At 44.9% G+C, this 18,227-nt stretch overlaps 1 protein-coding gene across 1 annotated transcript; it reads left to right on the top strand.

The window, feature by feature from the left end:
• The first annotated feature begins 3,537 nt into the window (after nucleotides 1-3,537).
• Nucleotides 3,538-13,958, top strand: LOC129344827 (arylacetamide deacetylase-like 4). Its single transcript, XM_055001727.1, has 4 exons — nucleotides 3,538-3,707; nucleotides 7,067-7,283; nucleotides 10,093-10,156; nucleotides 12,820-13,958. Exons 1-4 carry the CDS (start codon nucleotides 3,555-3,557, stop codon nucleotides 13,592-13,594), a joined length of 1,209 nt encoding a protein of 402 aa, XP_054857702.1. The 5' UTR covers nucleotides 3,538-3,554; the 3' UTR covers nucleotides 13,595-13,958.
• The last annotated feature ends 4,269 nt before the right edge of the window (nucleotides 13,959-18,227 follow it).

Genomic DNA, 18,227 nt, shown 5'->3' with positions numbered 1-18,227 from the left:
TTCATCAGGTCCCATTTCTGACGAACCGCCATGAACTTTCAGGCTGGTTCGTTTGGTTCGTTTTTTGATTCATCACTGCAGATAGCCTAGTGCCAATCAATCCATTTCCTAGGCAACAGGGGATGGATTTCCTGCAGACCTTCTGCTGACCTGGAAGTGACCTTCTGCTGGCCCAGAAGTGACCTTCTGCTGACCCGGAAGTGATTATTTTCTGCCCTGGATGTGATGTTTTCATGAACCAAACAAACCAGTTCGTGAACTAGGGGCAGGTCCTTGAAAGTTCGTGGTTCATGAAATTTGACAAGCCACAAACCACTTGGTTCAGTTTTTTTGTGGTTCATGCCTATCTCTATTCACAAAGGACTGCACTGATGCCATTCCACTTTCCAAACATGATGGAGGCACCATCTGAATTAAACATAACCAGGCAATTCATGTCCAAATGATTTTCATTATAAAACTTATAAAAGATCCACCCCATTGAGTTCAGTGAGAGGATTAACCCTAGGCAGAATCAGGCACAGAGTTTCCGCACCTCAGACATGATGATTACCTATCAGCAGGGCTTTTGTTCTGGGGAAAGAGGTGGTGGAACTCAGTGGGTTGCCCTTGGAGAAAATGGTCACATAGCTGGTGGTCCCGCCCCCTGATCTCCAGACAGAGGGGAGTTTGGATTGCCCTCCATGCCGCATGGCATGGAGGGCAATCTAGACTCCCCTCTGTCTGAAGATCAGGGGGTGGGGCCACCAGCCATGTGACCATTTTCAAGAGGTTCTCCATTCCACCGCATTCCTGCTGGAAAAAAAAGCCCTGCCTATCAGCAAGAACAACATGCTGTGTTTCAAGTCAAATAATGGGAGGGGAAAGGAACAAACTGGATCTACCACCCAGCATTAAAAGAAAAAGAGATCTTATCCTATCATTAATATCTCTTACTATTTCTTGCAGTATCTCTCACTATTTCTTCTATTCTTCTCCTCCACCAAATTCCCCTCAACTCTTGGAAAAAATAGATTCAATGCCTCAAAGTAGCTTCTTTTAAAATTAGCCATTGATTTACCAGCAAAAACTGTAGCATCTTAAACCAGTGAAAGTTTAGAACTCTAAGAGCACAATGAAGTAGAATAGAAGAACCTGTACTGTTCATGTTTGCTCCATAGTTTTCCTGTGTACTCTATCAAACCCTTTCCCAATCGGTGAAGCACAAGACAGCCTTACTCTTCCTTCTATGATAGTCACTCACAGCAGCGGGCAATCTACCAATCAGTGGTGCTACAGTCGATGAGAATAGAAACAAATATCTCATCAGGCAAAATTGCCAGCCTTGAAACACTTCCTTATGCGCCTTGTGAAGGCATGGTCTGCAATGGGAAGGGGAGACTGGTTGGGAGTGCCATTGTTTAATAGTATGAAGTAGTGAAGGAAAGGCTGCCTCAGAGCACAAACTTACAGTTACTCTCTTCTTTGTATTGCTTCAGTGTTGCTTTCTAATAGCACAACCACACAATAGGCTTTTTCATCGTTGTTGCCCTTCCTTCACTATATAAGTACATATCTACGCTGACCACAGCAAGGGTCTCTCAAGGCAAGTGAGAAACAGAGGAAGTTTGCCATTGCCGTCCTCGGCACAGTTTCCCTTGGTCTCCCATTCCAGTAGTGCCCCTGCTTAGCTTGTGAGATTTGATGAGATCAAAGTGTACCGTGGCAGTCACCCTCCCTTCCCTACATGACTGCTATGCAAATACCATTGCATAACATTTATTCAAGGCTGTGGAAAATAATTGCTACCTTCTGCTTGTTGTTGCAACAACAGTGTTGGATCTGATTTCTAGCCCAAGTGCACCCCCCCCCGCCCACCTCACCCAGAGTCTCTCTACACGAGACATCTTAAACGGGGATGCCCAAGTGAAGGGAGCTGCAATGTTAGCCGAGAAGCTGAGTTTTTAAAGATAGATCGGAAGGCTCTGTAAATTTCCCCTATTTACAGAACCACAAAGATCGCTCCTCAGAGGGTTTGTTTATTTCCTCTTCACCTCCCTGAAGGCTCTGTCAGTTTCACCTCCCCTTCTGGGAGGCACAGAGGAAATAAACAAACCCCCTGAGAAGAGATCTTTGTGGCTCTGTAAATAGGGGAAATTTACAGAGCGTTCCGATCTATCTTTAAAAACTCAGCTTCTCCACTAACATTGCAACTCCCTTTACTTGAGCATCCATGAGTAAGAGGTCTTTTGTAGAGAGACTCCCAGTTGTGCCCTTCTACCAGCTCCTAGAAACTAAGAGTAATTCCCTCCACCCATTCCTGCAATGCCATGACCACCAATTTCCATCCTTGAGGAAGGTGAGCAGGGGGAGACCTGAGAACCGACCAGAGAGGAGTCACCCCTGTGCTCCAGAAACAATCCTTTGTGCCGATAGGTGAGAATTCCTGCACAATTATGCAGGAGTGCATGCTACAGTGAACCCTGAGGTAGATTGGATTCTCAGTCATTTGGGGCTTGTTTCAGGCTTCTCCTAATGCCAAAGAGGAAAAAATAAAGATGTGTGGGAGGGAGGGAGCCGTTTCCGCAACCATTAGAAAAACATCACCACAGAGTTGCAACCCTTCCCTCATTTTTTAAAAAAATAAACAAGGGAATGTGTGGAGAGCTGGGGAGAGGGGAAGTGGTTTTCTCCTGGTGGCCAAGCAATCAGTGCCCATGGAAAGAAAAAAGGTGGGAGAAGAGACACAGTTAGGGACTACAAATTCTGCACACACACAGGATGCATCAGCGGTGACTCAACAGTGGCTTCAAAAAAAATTACCTTATGTGCACAAAGAAAAAAGTTACATCAACTGACAGGCTGAACAGTCCTTCAGGGAACTCAGTCCTAGGTAGGCCACCCATTCACCAACACAGAGTGAGGAATTACCAGCTGATCATCCCAATTTCCTGCCTCAAGGAATGGAGAAGCAGAAAAAAATGGCCTCTAAATCATCATGCTCTGAGGAACTTTCCCTAGTTTCTGTAGTAAACACCATAGAGACTAGGGGAGGTAGCATGGAGCATCTCCCAGAAGTGACATCACATCCTCCCCAAACTCTGCCATCCTCAAGCACTGCTCACCCCCCCCCCCCTAAATCTCCTTGCATTTGTGGAGGAATCATTGGGAGCCACAATCTCAAGCTGTCTAGGACCTTCAGCACTCTGAATTATGCCTGGAAACACAGTTTTGAATCTCTGTTAACAGAAATTGCTTTTTTCGGTTGTAGAACTGTCCGCAAGGTCAGGAATGAGGAGGAGGGAAGGAGAGGATTCTTCCCTAATTCAGATTCCACTTCCCACATTGTCAAGGATTTCATCTACATCTCTTCCTTAGATCTGATGAGCAGACTCTACAGGAGTTCTGCTTTCACACTAACACATTGTTTATGTAGATGATAATTTTCTAGGTTAGCATCATCAAACCACACCTTCCTTCACAACTTGGGAGATGTAAATTCATAGTATATTTAAACTACAAGATATATGTGTAAAAAGCCATCAGTCACTCCCTGTTAACTCTCTGGGAAGAACATGAATTTGTCTCTTCTCCTCGTGATCTATCTGGCTCTCAGCTTTGTATTTTGGCGTTATCTTTCCTTCCGAAGAGTGGGTATCCCTGTGGGAATCTTTGAATCCTGCAAATATGCTTTGGCTGTCTTCTATATGGATGCGGTTTTTTTATTGGTAAGTGAATCAGATTTTATGGAGTTCCATTTCCAAGATTTCCTAGTGCTGGCAAATGTTGAAAGAGAACAGGAAGTTTCATTTTAGTATAGATGTCATAATTCATAGATACCATTGTTGCCAGTTTGGGAAAAGTGGGATTAGGTCTCCTTTATTAAAACTTGATTTTTGTTACAAGCGACTTCACTTCTGTCTTATCGCCACAGCTGTTGAGATGGAGAAAGACAAAGATCCAAAGGAGGGATGGATTGGCTGTTTAATTTACAGGGGAATTTCCTGATGGGTCATTGACCTATGGGCCACAGATGGCCAGGAGCAAGCAGAGCCTAGCCCAACCCTCTGGCAACACGTGGCTGAGACTCCTCACTTGCAACGGCAGTTGGGGTCAGCCCCAAAATTGCCTCCTCCTGCACTGCTTCCAGTTTACGGAGGGGTGTGTGTGTGTGTGAAGTAGTGGGTGAGCTAATGTCTGTTGAGCTGAGTGGAAGTTCTAGCTTGTACTACAGCAGGGGCCTCTCAGCTTGGCTTGCCCAGTCCATTCCTAGCCCAAGCTCAGCCAGTGGAAACTCCTGCATTGCTAAGTCCAAACCTAAAACTGCAGTCACCACCTCCCACTGCTTACCTGAAGTTAGAGAAGTGAAAATAGCGCCTCAATTTTCTCAGGTCCTTAGGTCCTAAGATGAAGACGTGTTCCAACATCAGTGAAAGAGACCTCATTCACAACCACCACAAAGGATCCCAGTTTGGATCTTTTCCTCCTCTTTTAAATGGAAAAAAACTGGTGGTGATGGGTGAAATGTCACTTCTCCCCAGATTTCAGGGTAAAAATATGCAATGTTGTCAGACATATGTTAAAACTGACTGCTCAGTGGCTAAATAACAAGTACCTTACAAGTAAGCAAAACCCACGATTTCTACTCACCTTCCAGTTTACCATGGATGTCAGTTCCTAAGTTGATGGGGTTTTCCAGGAAAACAAAGACCCTTTCCTGGGGCTCCAGGAGTCGCATGAATCAGTGAAGTTTTCAGAGAGCTTCTGGGAACTGTCTGGCAATTCCCCACTGGGCAGGATGGATTTCATAGACTATATAAATGATCTCTGTCCTTTGCAAAGAAGAAAAGAGAATAGTTTGGGAAGTCCTATTTGATGATAGAGTTGAGTTAGACATCAAGGAAATTTGCCCAAACAGTGGCAAAGTGATAAGCATGAACAGAGCATGGACAGAAATGGGGAATCCTTAAGATTACGCTGTGATGATCAAGGGAGGTAAGTTTTAGATCTAAGATAAGAAGAGAAATGTATGACTTGTTTTCTTTTGCTCAGATGTTGTTAGGCCAGTTTTGCTCAACTACGGACTTGCACCCTTTTGCAACACTATCATCATCATCATCAACATGCCTTTTTCACAGAGCTTCAATTTGGATTGCACAATATAATGCAATAAAACAATTTAATCAAGAGCTAGGACATTTGTTGAGCCAAGTACAATAATGAACAGTGGCTAAAACATACCGGGAAAGAGATACAGTGAGGTATTGTAGCAGAAAATTTTTATTTTATTTTATTTTATTATTTTTAATAAATGTTTATTTCAGTTAGTAAACTCACAAAAACCTAAATCATACATCTGCTATCATCTACTGCTACACTTATCTACATAAAACATAAACTAGACATATACATTTTATCATAAACATAAAAAGGGCAGCACAATGCTGAGTGGTGGGGGGCTCAGGGAGCCAACTACGAGTTGATGTTTCACAGACGTATAGTGGCATAACCCCCTCTCTATGAGTGCCCAGATGTAGCGGCTGGACATGGGGGTAAGTGTGGCATAAGTCTCTGCATCGTCACCTATGGTGATGGGCCAGGGCTGGATTGCAAGTTAGAGGGCTCCTTAAGCCATTTCGGAATGGTCACACTCCCAGAAGTGGTAGAAAGTTACGCTGTGAAAAACGGTGATGTATCCAATAGGCGCCCTTTGTACTGGAAAACTTGTCCGCCTCCTGTGCCAGCCTCCATCTAAGTGACTTGACAGAGAATAGAATGCTGACTACTATGAAGAACAGTCATAAATATTTATAAATAACTGTATTTGGAATTTGCTTCCAGTTGTGGTTATACCACCAAGGTTTTGGGTTTGCGTACTGGGAGTACCTCTTGTATTTTTGCAAAGTGACTACTCATGGCAGCAAACCAGATGCAGATGATTTCCCCCCACACCGCGTTGCAGTATGGGAAATGAACTGGCAAAATTGGTCCATGCCGAAAGGCAAGGACTGTTGGGGTTTTGAAGGCAAGAAATTAACAAAGATGGCTTTACATTTCCTGCCTCTGCAACCCTAGTCTTCTTTAGAGGTCTCCCATCTGATTACTAACCAAGGCCAACCCTGCTAAGCTTCTCAGATCTGAAGAGATCAGGCTTGTCTGGGGTATCCGAGTCAGGGCATATGTGTTGTATCTGTGTCTGTATCTGTGTCCATACACCAGTTTGCTGTAGAGGTTAAGAGCGTGGGATTCTAATCTGGAGAACCGGGTTTGATTTCCCACTCCTCCACTTGAAGCCAGCTGGATGACCATAGGTCAGTCACAGCTCTCTCAGAGCTCTCTCAGCCCCACCCACCTCACAGGATGTTTGTTGAGGGGATAATAATGACATACTCTGTAAACCGCTCTGAGTGGGTGTTAAGTCACCCTGAAGGGCAATATATGAATTGAATATGGTTATTATTATTATCTGTATCCATATCAGTACCAAAATCTGTAGACAGACAGACAGACAGACAGACAGACAGACAGGTAGGTTTGGAGAAAGATCTTTCTTGTTTGCCCGTGGCCCACTCACTGGATGTAGAGGATTAGATATATTGAGACATACCAGGATTTATTTTTTTCATCACAATATAGTTGGCACGTAATGTCTGCACAGAAGCCTAAAGGGAAAAGCAGCTGAACTGTTTCTTTCGGGATAAATTTGCACATGCAGATTCTAGCAGGCAGTGTAATCCATCCTAGGTGTGACCCAACCAGTCTTTTTGATATCATTCGTTCACTGGACAATGCAGGTGCATAAACAGCTGCAGCACCTAAGTGCTGATTAAGATCTTGTAGCACAAGCAGTTCCTGCACAGGTGCCAAGCGGCTAGGCATAGCAGAGTGCTGTTAACATGACTGACTTCACGGGGGTCCAGAGAGGCTCTCGTTCTAAAAGTACGATGATACTGGGCCCACATGCAATTTTGTTCTGTCCTAAATAATAGTAAAGAAAAACAATGGTATATAAATAACCTCTGTAAAATTAACTGTGATTATTGTTGTGCTAACTTTTGCTATTTCTCTCACTCTCTCTATAAAACAGGGATCTATTTTGGAAACATTGGGAATATGCAGCCAAATCAAATTTGTAAGACTGTCACTAATGTTATGTGCTCGACAAACTGACCAGAATCTCTGCATCAGGGACGAACGCTTTGGTAATGTGCCTGTGAGAATATATGAACCAAAACATCCCTACACTGAGCCAAGAAGATGTGTAATCTACATACATGGAGGTGCTGGCATGATTGGGACCATTAGTAAGACATTTAATACTTTTCATTACCTATTTGTGAGGAAATAAGGTAAAAAAATTGTTCAAGGCTTTGTTGGAGTCAATGACATCATTGTGCCCGATATTCTAATAGGTTCCCTAAACTTCTTGATCCTGAGGTAGCTTTTGGGATTATGAGAACAGGTAGTAGGCACCACAACAAAATGGATGCATGGAGGCCTGGTCAAATCATAAAAATGTTGGGAGGTTCCAAACGAAGCCTTTTCCTATGGTTGACACAGCGGTTTCCAAATGAGTGGTTCTTTGGAGGTATAAAGGTCATGCCTCCTGGAGGAAACCCTGGTAGAGGTGAGGAAACCCTGGTGGAGGTGGAGGACACCCAGTATTGGCTCTTTGGTTTGGAAAAGGAGGAAGCAGGCACCATGAAACACATCAGCCATAAAACCCACAAGTCCCATTGGAGATCACTGCTCTAACACAAAAAGTTGCAGCTAGAGTGAAGGGGGAAAGGCTAGAACACACCCTAGAATGCATCCAAAGTCCCTCAATCTCCATCCAAGCATCCTCAATATCCATCCAAGCTTCCTCAATCTCCATCCAAGTTCCCTCCCCCCCATCCAAGTTTAGGAAGATCATAGAGCTGTTTGAAGGAGACCAACTTCCACGGGAGGTACCTATTTACACCACAATGGCCAACATATGCACAGTGATCAGCATCTTTAGTTGATTTTAGGACTTTTTTTGAGGTTCTGGCACCTCTTTAAAATACACATGTAATTGGTGTCACATGGGTATTTTAAAAATGGCCTGTTTTGGCCATTTTGGGGCCATAAATGGGGCCATAAACGTCTCAGATTAGGGCTGAAGCAGCTGGTGTTGGACAGCTGCCTGACAGGAGAACAGCTGTTTTGGCCCCAATCTGGGTCGTTTTGAGGCGGGTTTGGCCATTTTGGGCCCATTTCTGGCCATAAATGGGCCCAAAATAGGACTGAAATGACTGGGAATGGGGCCAGTGCCAGGTGAGGGAGAGTTCCCCCCTAGGCACTGGCCTAATTCTGGCCATTTTGGCCCTGATCCAGGCTGTTTTGCAGCCATTTTGGACATTTGGGGCCCATTTATGGCCCAAAATGGCCAGGACTGGGCCCGAAACGGCCAGGATTAGGACTCTGACAGGTGGGAGAACACTCCCCAACCAGCAGTGACCTGATCCTTGCCATTTTGGGCTCCATTTGGCCATTTGGGGCCCCAAATGGTCAGGATCAGACTCAAATTAGCCAGGATTGGACTCAAAATAGCCAGGATTGGGTCTCTGCTGAGCAGAAAACACTCCCCTGCTCAACAGAAGCCCGATCCTGGCCTTCTGGAGCTCCGTTTCAGCCACTTTGGGCCAGTTTGAGGGTAAAATGGCCAGGATCAGTCCCAAAACACTCCCCCACCCAGCAGTAGCCCAGTCCTGGCCATATTGGGCCCCTTTTGGCTATTTTGGGCCCAATTCATGCCCCAAATGGCCAGGATCGGGCCCAGGATGGCCAGGATCAGACTGCTGCCTGATGGAGGAGTGCTCTCCCACATGGCAGCAGCCTGTTCCAGGCTGATCCGAGCTGTTTCAGGCCCATTTTGTCCCAATTTGGGCCCAAAATGGGCCGGATCCCACCTCTGCCAGGCAGGGGAGAGCTTGCCTGCTGCGAAGCGGCCTGTTCAGAGCCAATTCAGGCCTGATCCAAGCTGAATTTAGCCATATCTGGGATGAATCAGAGCCCCCCATAGAGCACAAGAGCTCTCCCGGGGTGACCACAGCCTGCGTGATGACATCACATCCCAGAAGTGACATCATCATGCAGTCCCAGGAGTGTGTGCGTGTGTGCTGTGCGCATGTGCTTGTTGTGAGAGGTACGCCACCTACTCCCAGAAGCTGCGCCGGGTGTGAGTTCCCCAACCTCTTTCCCCAGAAAAAAAACCCTGCATGGGACAACCTCCTAACTTCCCTCCGATGTCACTAGGAACCTGCCTCTGGGCTTTCCAGGAATCTTTGGGGATTTGGCAATTAGCCATTTTTTTTTACTTTTCTCCTCCTTAGGAACTTCCAGTCCCCTGTCCTAGCATTTCCAATCAGTTTAGGGGAACTATGTGGCACAGAGGGAATTCACTTCTTCAACAATCAGAGGATTTATTTAAAACTCACAACTATACACAGGCATATCAGAAGTGAACGGAAGAAATACAATAAGGTTAACAAAAATGCTTCCTCTCTCTCCCTTCTCTAAACTTATGCCCTATCTAGGAGGTATGTAGGGTAGGCACATTACTTCATTACTTGGGGGTAAGCTGGACAAACATTTCAAAACGGTATCCCTCTTTCTCTCTAGCTTCAACTGACTCCCACCAACTGACTCCAACAACAACTCCTTCCAACCAACTCCAACTAACCAAAAAAAGTCTCTCTCATATCAGTTCCTGCCCAGGAACTGGCCCTTCCCTCCTGCAGCCAAATGGGGCAGATCTCCTCATCACCTCGATGGATTCCCTGTACTCTCAAAAGAGTTGCCCTCAGATTACAGTTAGGAACAGGAGCGGGGGTCTAGGAGGGTATTAGGACATAGCTTACCTGAAGGTTGATAGTCTCCTCCCATCCAGCCCACAGAAAGTTAAACACACACATAAAATGGTGCGTCTCTACAGGGTCAGTGAATAAATAATCCAAATATATACATCATTTTTTTCACCCACAAGTTATGAAATTCTTTCTATGTTTTATTCTCTCAAGAAAATAGAACAGAAATGAATGAGCTGTATAAAGATTTTCTGTACTGAAGGAGTTGTTTAAAACTTTCCAGGAGCTTATGCAGCTGTATGCCGTAGATTAGCTCTAAGAAGTGGGACAATGGTTGTGAATGTCGGGTAAGTGAGATTGTTTTGTACTGGCAATGTTGGTGTCGCTCCATACTTTTTGCAAGGCTGAAATCAGAAGCTGCCCAAGGAAATACCCCAGCTGAAGAATCTTTGCCTCAAGTTGCTAATACCACCTCTCTTTGGGTGGGGCAGTAAAGGCAGTGCAGGACACCAGTAGGAGGTCCACTTGGATGGGTGTTCAGTTGCCAGTGCCAGCTTTGGTTGGCTGGTCTAGTCATCATTCCCATGCCTCCTTCCATGTTGCAAGGTAAGTAAAGTGCAGAGAGCAAAGAGGTGGCATCTAAGTAGAGACTGGAAAGTGGGTGCAGGGAAGCAGCATGGCATCAGCTCCAATCACTGGGGCTTGGCCCCAGGAACATGGCCCACTGGCCAAAAGTACCAGCATGTCCTGGCACAAAAAAAGGCCTGCCCCCATATTTTTTCTTAATTCTGATTTTTCTGTAAACCTGGAGCTCTTCTCAGGTTTGTGTAAAGGTCTGGCTGGTCTGTTCATGGCCCCAATTTCTGGATTTAAGTATCCACAGATTTGGCCATGTTAAGAATTAAGAATCCTGGAGCATGCTTTTGAAGCCATGGCTGAATGGTTGAGACAAAGTCGGCTGAAGCTAAACCCTGTGAAGACAGAGATCCTGTACTTGAGTCGTGGAAACGTGGATTTGGCAGCCCGGCTTCCTGCACTTGATGGGGCAGTGCTTACACCAGCCCCGAGAGTCAGGAGCCTGGGGGTGATCTTGGATGCCTCATTGACAATGGAGGCTCAGATCACGGCGGTCGCCAGGTCCTCGTTCTTCTATCTTTGACAGGCCAGGCAGCTTCCCCCCTATCTTTTGTCCCCCAACTTGACTATAGTGGTCCAGGCAACGGTCACCTCTAGGTTAGACTACTGTAACGTGCTCTACACGGGCTTCCCTTGGACCTGATCCAGCGGTTACAGCTGGTGCAGAATGCAGAGGCACATGTTATCATGGGCTTGCCGATGCATGAGCATAAAACACCGGCACTGTGTCAGCTGCACTGGCTACCGGTGGAGTACCAAATCAGGCTCAAGGTTTTAGTATTAACCTATAAAGCCCTATGTGGACTGGGACCGGCATATCTGCGGGACCACCTCTCCCCATATGAACCCCAGAGGACTCTCCATTCTGGAGAGAAACATCTGTTAAAGGTCCCTGGTCCCAGGGAGGCTTGCCTGGCATCGACCAGGGCCAGGGCCTTTTTGGTCCTGGCCCCAGCCTGGTGGAATGCTCTGTCTGAAGAGACTAAGGCCTGGCAAGATTTGTTATCCAGGCCTGGGTGATTCACGTAAGTCATGGGGTCTCAGGTCTCCTGGTGGTTCTTGCTGGACCTGGCCCCAAGAAGTCCTCCATCAAAGGCCAAAATAGCCCTGGAAAAGGCCTTAGCCCCTTGCCCTTTTACTGACAAAAACCAAGAATGGAATATGAAACTGTTATGGTTACCTAACAACAGCAACTGTGGGCATCTACTTCTTAAAGCTATGGGTGTTCTTTTTATTATTTTCAGGTTTTTTAAAATCTCTAATGTATTTTTTTTTAGATTTCATACTTTTCTGCAAACCTGGGGTGTTTTTCAGACATGTAGAATGATCTGTCTGTTCATTGCTAGAGATGGGCACAAACAGCAATATGAACTAAAAAACCCCACAAACAGCCCAATCTGCTGTTCGCAAACAAGCTGTTCATGAGGCCCCATTCTAAATGAACAGGTGGTCATTGCAGGCCTCGTTCGTTGCTGTTCATCAAGCCAGACAATCTGGCACCTGCAATCAATTCCCTTGGGCAACTTAGGCAGTGATTGTCTGAACTCTGTCTGAACTCCTGCTGTTGCCTTGGAAACCCCAATCTAAGCCCAATTTAGCTTGGTAGACAGGTCTTCCTTTCAAGTGTGGACTGGAGCTCCAAATTAGTTACGAGAGGAAAAGACCAGGGGGAAGGGGGGCTCCCAGCTCTGGCTTTCAGGAAGAGACAGCTGCTGTTAGAGAGACAGGGTGAGTGCATTGTAGCTTGAATTTTTTTTGTGTGTGGTGGGATAGGGATCTACCCCTTCAGGTTCCAGGGCTGCTGCCAGGCTCTGGGTCCAAGCTATTATTTATTAGTAGTACATTTTCTGCTGCCTGCTTAGGTAGGGTTTCTGGGAGTGGTGCAGTAGGGATCTTGATAGCTTCAGGAGAGCCTGCTGGCCCCCATGAACAACAAACAACGAACATGTTCGTGACAGGATCATATTCATCAGTGTTCATTTTTCGTTGTTCATGAATGGCAATGAAAAACGAACACCATGTTTGTTTGTTTTCTGTTCGTGCCCATGTCTATTCATGGCACCCGACGCTGAATTTAAGTATCCTCAGATCAGGACTGCTTGGCTATTAGTATATACAATGGTTTAAGGAATTACTACTTTCTTAGAGAGAAGAAGGTGATATCTCTATTCTTCTAACCATCTTCATGAAATGCTAGGAAAATTCCTCCAAGACACTGTCTTCTGAAGTAGCAGGAAAATCTGTCACCTCTTTAATTAAAAAAATAAATAAATTAAATTGGCAATGGAAATTCAGGGAAGACAGGATGGTTATTTCAATCCATCATTTTCTTCTCTCATTTCTTATGATGTCCTTTCTGTTGTTGATCTTTCAGGTTTCGTTTAGGTCCAGAACACGCACATCCAGCACAATGTGAGGATTGTTTATCAGCTGTAGAACATTTTCTAAAAGAAGCAATGAATTATGGAGTGGATCCCAACCGCATTATCCTTGCAGGGGATAGTGGTGGAGCAACACTTGTTTCTTTGGTTTGTCAAAATCTTTTATCTAGGAAAGATATCCCAAAAATCCAAGCACAGTTGCTGATTTATCCAGTGCTCCAGACAGTAGATGTTACGTTGCCTTCATATCAGCAAAACTGCTTTGCCCCCATCTTGTTTAAGGAACGAGCTATCAAACTTGCTCTAAGATTCATGACTAGAGAGATGGTAGATATCAAGGGAGCGATGAAGAATGCCCACGTTCCTGATGATATATCAGTGAAGTACAGGAAATGGATTAGTGCTGATCATATTCCAGATGAGTTTAAGGTCAGAGGCTATGTGCCAATGGTGCCTGCACCATTTTCAGAAAAACTTTACAAGTTAAGTGAAATATCTTTTCAGCCAGATAATTGTCCACTTTTAGCTGAAGATGACATTGTACGCCAGCTCCCTGAGACTTTCCTTTTGACCTGTGAATATGACATACTTCGAGACGACGGATTATTGTACAAGAAACGGCTAGAAGATAACGGTGTGCCGGTGACTTGGCTTCACCTAAAGAAAGGATTCCATGGAATTATGTTTAATAATGATTTGATGTTCTTTCAGTACCAAGAGGCAGAACATGCAATGAAACGCATAGTGGACTTCATACAAAGGTTCTAAAATGAAACTGCCTTCATTTGGAAACACCTGTGCCCCGTTACTTTGCATGAAATTGCACTGGAGTTGCTTTCTTTCAAAGGTTTGTCTCAGATCAGGATAATCAAAATCTAGACAGTGTCCAGTATACAGATAAAGATGGGTAGCCGTGTTAGTATGTCTGAAGCAGTAAAAATGAAGAAGTGAGCTGTGACTCATGAAAGCTCATACCCTACCACTATTTTTTAAGTCTTATAGGAGCTACTAGACTTTTTCTCTTTTCTACTGCCCAGTATACAGTGATGATTGGGGACAGAGGTGGGGGTGGGGAGTAGGAATAGAATCTGGTTTCAAATACTTTCAAACTCCAATTGCTTGGTCACTATTCAATAAATATTATATTTACTTACTTACATCCTTACTTACTTCACATATACCTTGCCTTTCTTCCCAATGGAAACCTAACGTGGCTTATTTCATTCTCCTCTCCACCATTTTCTCTTTGCTTCATTTATGCCTCACCTTCCAGCTCCAAATAATCATACTGGACAGTTTAAATTCTGAGAACAGTCTGTAACCATGGTTCAAAGCAACAAAAACAGTAAGAAGCAAAATTAAATCCACTTTATAACTGAATCACAATCTCAACATTCATAAAAAAAAATTTTCATGAGATGCCCCCTCCCCCCCCCAAAAAAATCAGCAATGAAGAAAATATTTTTTCTTAAAAATGGCATGTGTGAATGTAAGTCAGTTTCTTTTTCTGCTCAGATAAACTGCTGTAGCTATCTTCTCTTCCTTAAGGATGCCTTTAAGACTAAATCATTACTAATTTAGAAATTACGGTGTTACACAGGAGACATGCATAGTTGGACAAGGGCCCTTCAAAAATGTCTCCCTTATTATTTGGGGGTCTTTTATTCGGATTGATATTAGGAAATGAGATGGAGGCTGTGCTATGCTACGTAATATATGATCATCTTATATACGAAGAGCCAAGTGGTCCCGAACTTTGGATACTTATCCTGTGGATTGGGGCCCCTTGGAAACAAAACAGAGGCTTTGCAAACCTGGGCCAACTCCCCAGGGTTGCTGGAAAATGCAAAGAGTAAGGAAAATGCTTTGGGGGCTTAACCCCCTCAAACAACAATGTGTTCTGCACACAAGCACCACTTACCCACCTTCCATTTTAGATGTGGGGAACTCTGCTTTGCTCAGCCAGTGCTGCAGCTCAGGAAGAAATAGCAGGGCCAGGGAGGGACAGTTCTGAACCCAGTTACCTTGGGGAAGTAGGAACAGGAGAAAGAGGGACAGGGTGTTTTGGAGGGAGGGAGGAGGGACATCTAAGGTATTTGCCAGGGACTTCAGAAGTGTGACTGGAGTGAAACCTGAAGACAGTGGCAGCGCTCTGGGGTAGAGTGAACTGTGTGCATGTTTGAGAGAGAAATATTCAGTCTGGGCAAAGCAGGCAGCCTGTGTGGAAGCCTGAGAGGATTCTCATTCTAGTTCAGTTAGGCAACTTCTGTGGAAGCCTGAACTGTGTGTGTTTGTAAACGAGAGATTGATCTATCTGAAGCAGGCAAACTGTGTGTGCATCTGACAGAGAAAGTCTGTGTATACCTGAGTGAGAGATTGGTACGTCTAAATCAGGCAGACTGTGTGGAAAGACCTGAATGAATCTATCTGTGTGGCATTTATTCTCATAAAGAAGACCTCTGTGGAAAATTACTTTGTGTGACTGAGCCTATGTAAAGAAACTTTAAGTACAGATAACTATCTTTAAAACCATCAAGCTTGGGAAGGAGTCAGGGAGGGAGGGGGTAAGGGCATTTGCCAGGGTATGGTTAAGGTTATTTGCTTTGGAAGGAGGGGGAGGGTAAGTGGGGAAGAGAAAAAGGGAGGGGATCTTTGGGAATGGGGGGAGAAACGGGAAGATTGGAAGGAAAGGGGGGAGAAAAAGGGAAGGATCTTTTGAAGAGGGAAACAAAGGCAGTTGGAATGGGATTCCCCCTCCCTGCAACTGCCCTGCCCCACCCCAGGCTTCCAGTCTCGCAACACCCAGTGAGGCTCCCTCCCCCAATATCTCCCTGACACAATCTACAGTATTTTGTTGTTGGTCCCCACTTATATAATAATAGCCAAGTGTCCCTGATCTGAGGATACTTAAATCTGGAAATTGGAGCCATAAAAAATGACTCAGGTTTGCAGAAAAATCTGAACTCTTAAAAAAACACATTGGAGGTTTTTTTAAAAAATGAAAGGATTAAATGCACTCCTGTATCTTATACAAGATGTTCTCAGTAGGCATCCGAGTAACAGTTAGGTCAGTATGTCAGGCTTGATTTCTGTCAGAAAAAGGCAAGGGGATGGTGCCGGGCTTTTTCCAGGGCTGTTTCTGCCTTTGAGGGACATTCCAATTGTGGAGGAAAGCAGTATGTAAATGAAGCCAATTAATAAATATAGGTGAAGATGGGGGGACAGGTAAAAGATAAGTTGTTTAGTGAATTTGAAGGAGAGAAGAACCCAGGGAACAGTGAGCATAGGAGGCTGTCAGGAGAGGGAAAGAGGAAATAGTGTGGAGAAGGAGATACAGCACCCTCCACAAGTATATTGTGGGTTTTTTAAAAAATCCAGAATGATTAGAGGAGCTTCTGTAGCTTTAACCACATGCCCTCAGAGGCTGTTGCTAGGCAACCAAGTAACAGTTAGATCAGTATTCCAGGCTTGGTTGGCACAAGTGCAGACAATGCTAAACTGCAGACAGGCATGAGAGGAGTTGCTGACATCCTTCAGGCAGCAAAACTGCAGGCGGTTATGTAGGAGACATCAAACCTATCAAGTGATCTTTGGCCAGTCTCAGGCAAACTCACTTCTCAAGATGGTTCTGGGGATAAAATGGAGGAGGGGAGCTGATGTAAGCTGCTTTGGGTTCCTCCTTGAGAGATAAGTGGGTTTTCAACACTGAAATAAGTAAGGAGGCTGTGGGGAGTGAAAGAGAAGAAGAGCTGAAGGAAAGGGCTCGATGAAGGAGAGCTTGAACACTGAACTAGGCAGAGACTGCAAAGGAGTGTGGTTGAAAGAGGGAGAAGAAGGAAAGAAGAGAGGCAGTGTGGAAGAAGGGACAGGAACAAGAGATCCCACGTTGACTGATCCTAAAATGTGGGTGCTTTCCAAGTGTCATAGTGGTAGAAGGCAGCTTAGAGGTGGAGTCTCCATAGATGCTTTGACATCTTTGGGCATGGGATTGTAAACATGTTGCAGTAACAGTGGCCTTTCATCATCATCATCATCATCATCATCATCATCATCATCATCATCATCATCATCATCATAACAACAACAACAACAACAACAACAACATTTGATTTATATACCGCCCTTCAGGACAACTTAATGCCCACTCAGAGTGGTTTACAAGGTATGCTATTATCATCCCCACAACAAAACACCAGGTCAGGTGGGTGGGGCGGAGAGAGCTCCAGAGAGCCGTGACTAGCCCAAGGTCACCCAGCTGGCTTCAAGTGGAGGAGTGGGGAATCAAACCCAGCTTTCCAGATTAGAGTCCTGTGCTCTTAACCACTACACAAAACTGGCTCTCAAACTGGCTACTCCAAACTTAGCTGTTACCTTATTCATCAGGGGCTGTTCAGACTGTCACTTTCGGACTACGGAAAGCAAACAAGCAAAATATTAATTGTTGTAGCTGTGGGCCATAAGAACCTAACCCCAAAACACAATTCATTTCAGTACAAGTTAGGCAATCCATCATAACAAAATACCAGTTAGTAGAGTTTAAAATATCTGTACAAATAAATGGTACAATAAAACCCTGAAATAAAATATATGCATAATGTGGCTAAAATTCTTGTGGAAGCTAAAAGTCTTATGGGGCAGCTGGGATTAGTCTCTTCCTTATGTTTGTTTATAGAAAGAAAAAAGTGGCCACCTTAAAAATAACATCTGGGGCAGCCTCTGCCAGTAAAAACTTAATGCAGTCCTCCTCTGAACCAGAGAAATTTGTGAGAAATGGGTCCAAGAATTTATTTCTAATGAGCTTGTAATTGGGGCACCATGAAATGTAGTGAACAATTCGGCCCACCCAGATGGCAGCACTGCAATTTGGACGGGGACCGTGTTTGCAGCCCCGGAAGAAGGAAAGGCAGTTGGGTATTTCCTAGGCATCCAAGGGCTTTGCTGGATGGGTGGAGCCAATGGCATATTTGCCTGTTCTGCCCTTCCCCAGCACACAGTTGTCTTTGTTGCTCAGCCTGCCTACCCTCCCTATAGCAGTGCAGGATTAGCCAGTTGCTGTTTATTAGGGCCAGGTAGGAATTTTTTCTCCTCTTCCAGTTGGCATAAGGAGAGGTGTTTTTTGCCTACCTTGTACTGCAGGATGGAGTCCTAGTAATTGGTATGGTGGAGCTGTAAATATTTTGGCCACTGGCAGGTTAGGATGGGAAAATGAGCAGGACAGTGACCCCCTTGGCACATCCCCATTGGTGGGGAATTGGAGTCTGTCAGGAGTGACTGGTGGGCTCCACAGCAGCCAGTTGTGAGGGCAGACTGTCATGTGGCTCACCTGTACAAGTAAGGCCTGCTGTACAGCAAGGTGCTACAGGCTTGGAGGGGGAACCATTTGCCTGACCGGCCGGGTCCC

Source organism: Eublepharis macularius, chromosome 17 (genome assembly GCF_028583425.1).
Source record: "Eublepharis macularius isolate TG4126 chromosome 17, MPM_Emac_v1.0, whole genome shotgun sequence".
Taxonomy (NCBI): domain Eukaryota; kingdom Metazoa; phylum Chordata; class Lepidosauria; order Squamata; family Eublepharidae; genus Eublepharis; species Eublepharis macularius.
The sequence above is the reverse complement of the archived record's forward strand: the minus strand, read 5'-3'. Positions and strand labels throughout refer to the sequence as shown.

Bases quoted from the DNA above. Each gene is read 5' to 3' on its own strand.
- LOC129344827 (XM_055001727.1), top strand. From the start codon at position 3,555: ATGAATTTGTCTCTTCTCCTCGTGATCTATCTGGCTCTCAGCTTTGTA. The intron at 3,708-7,066 runs GTAAGTGAATCA...TCTATAAAACAG, and splicing joins TGGATGCGGTTTTTTTATTG to GGATCTATTTTGGAAACATT. The intron at 10,157-12,819 runs GTAAGTGAGATT...TTGATCTTTCAG, and splicing joins ACAATGGTTGTGAATGTCGG to GTTTCGTTTAGGTCCAGAAC.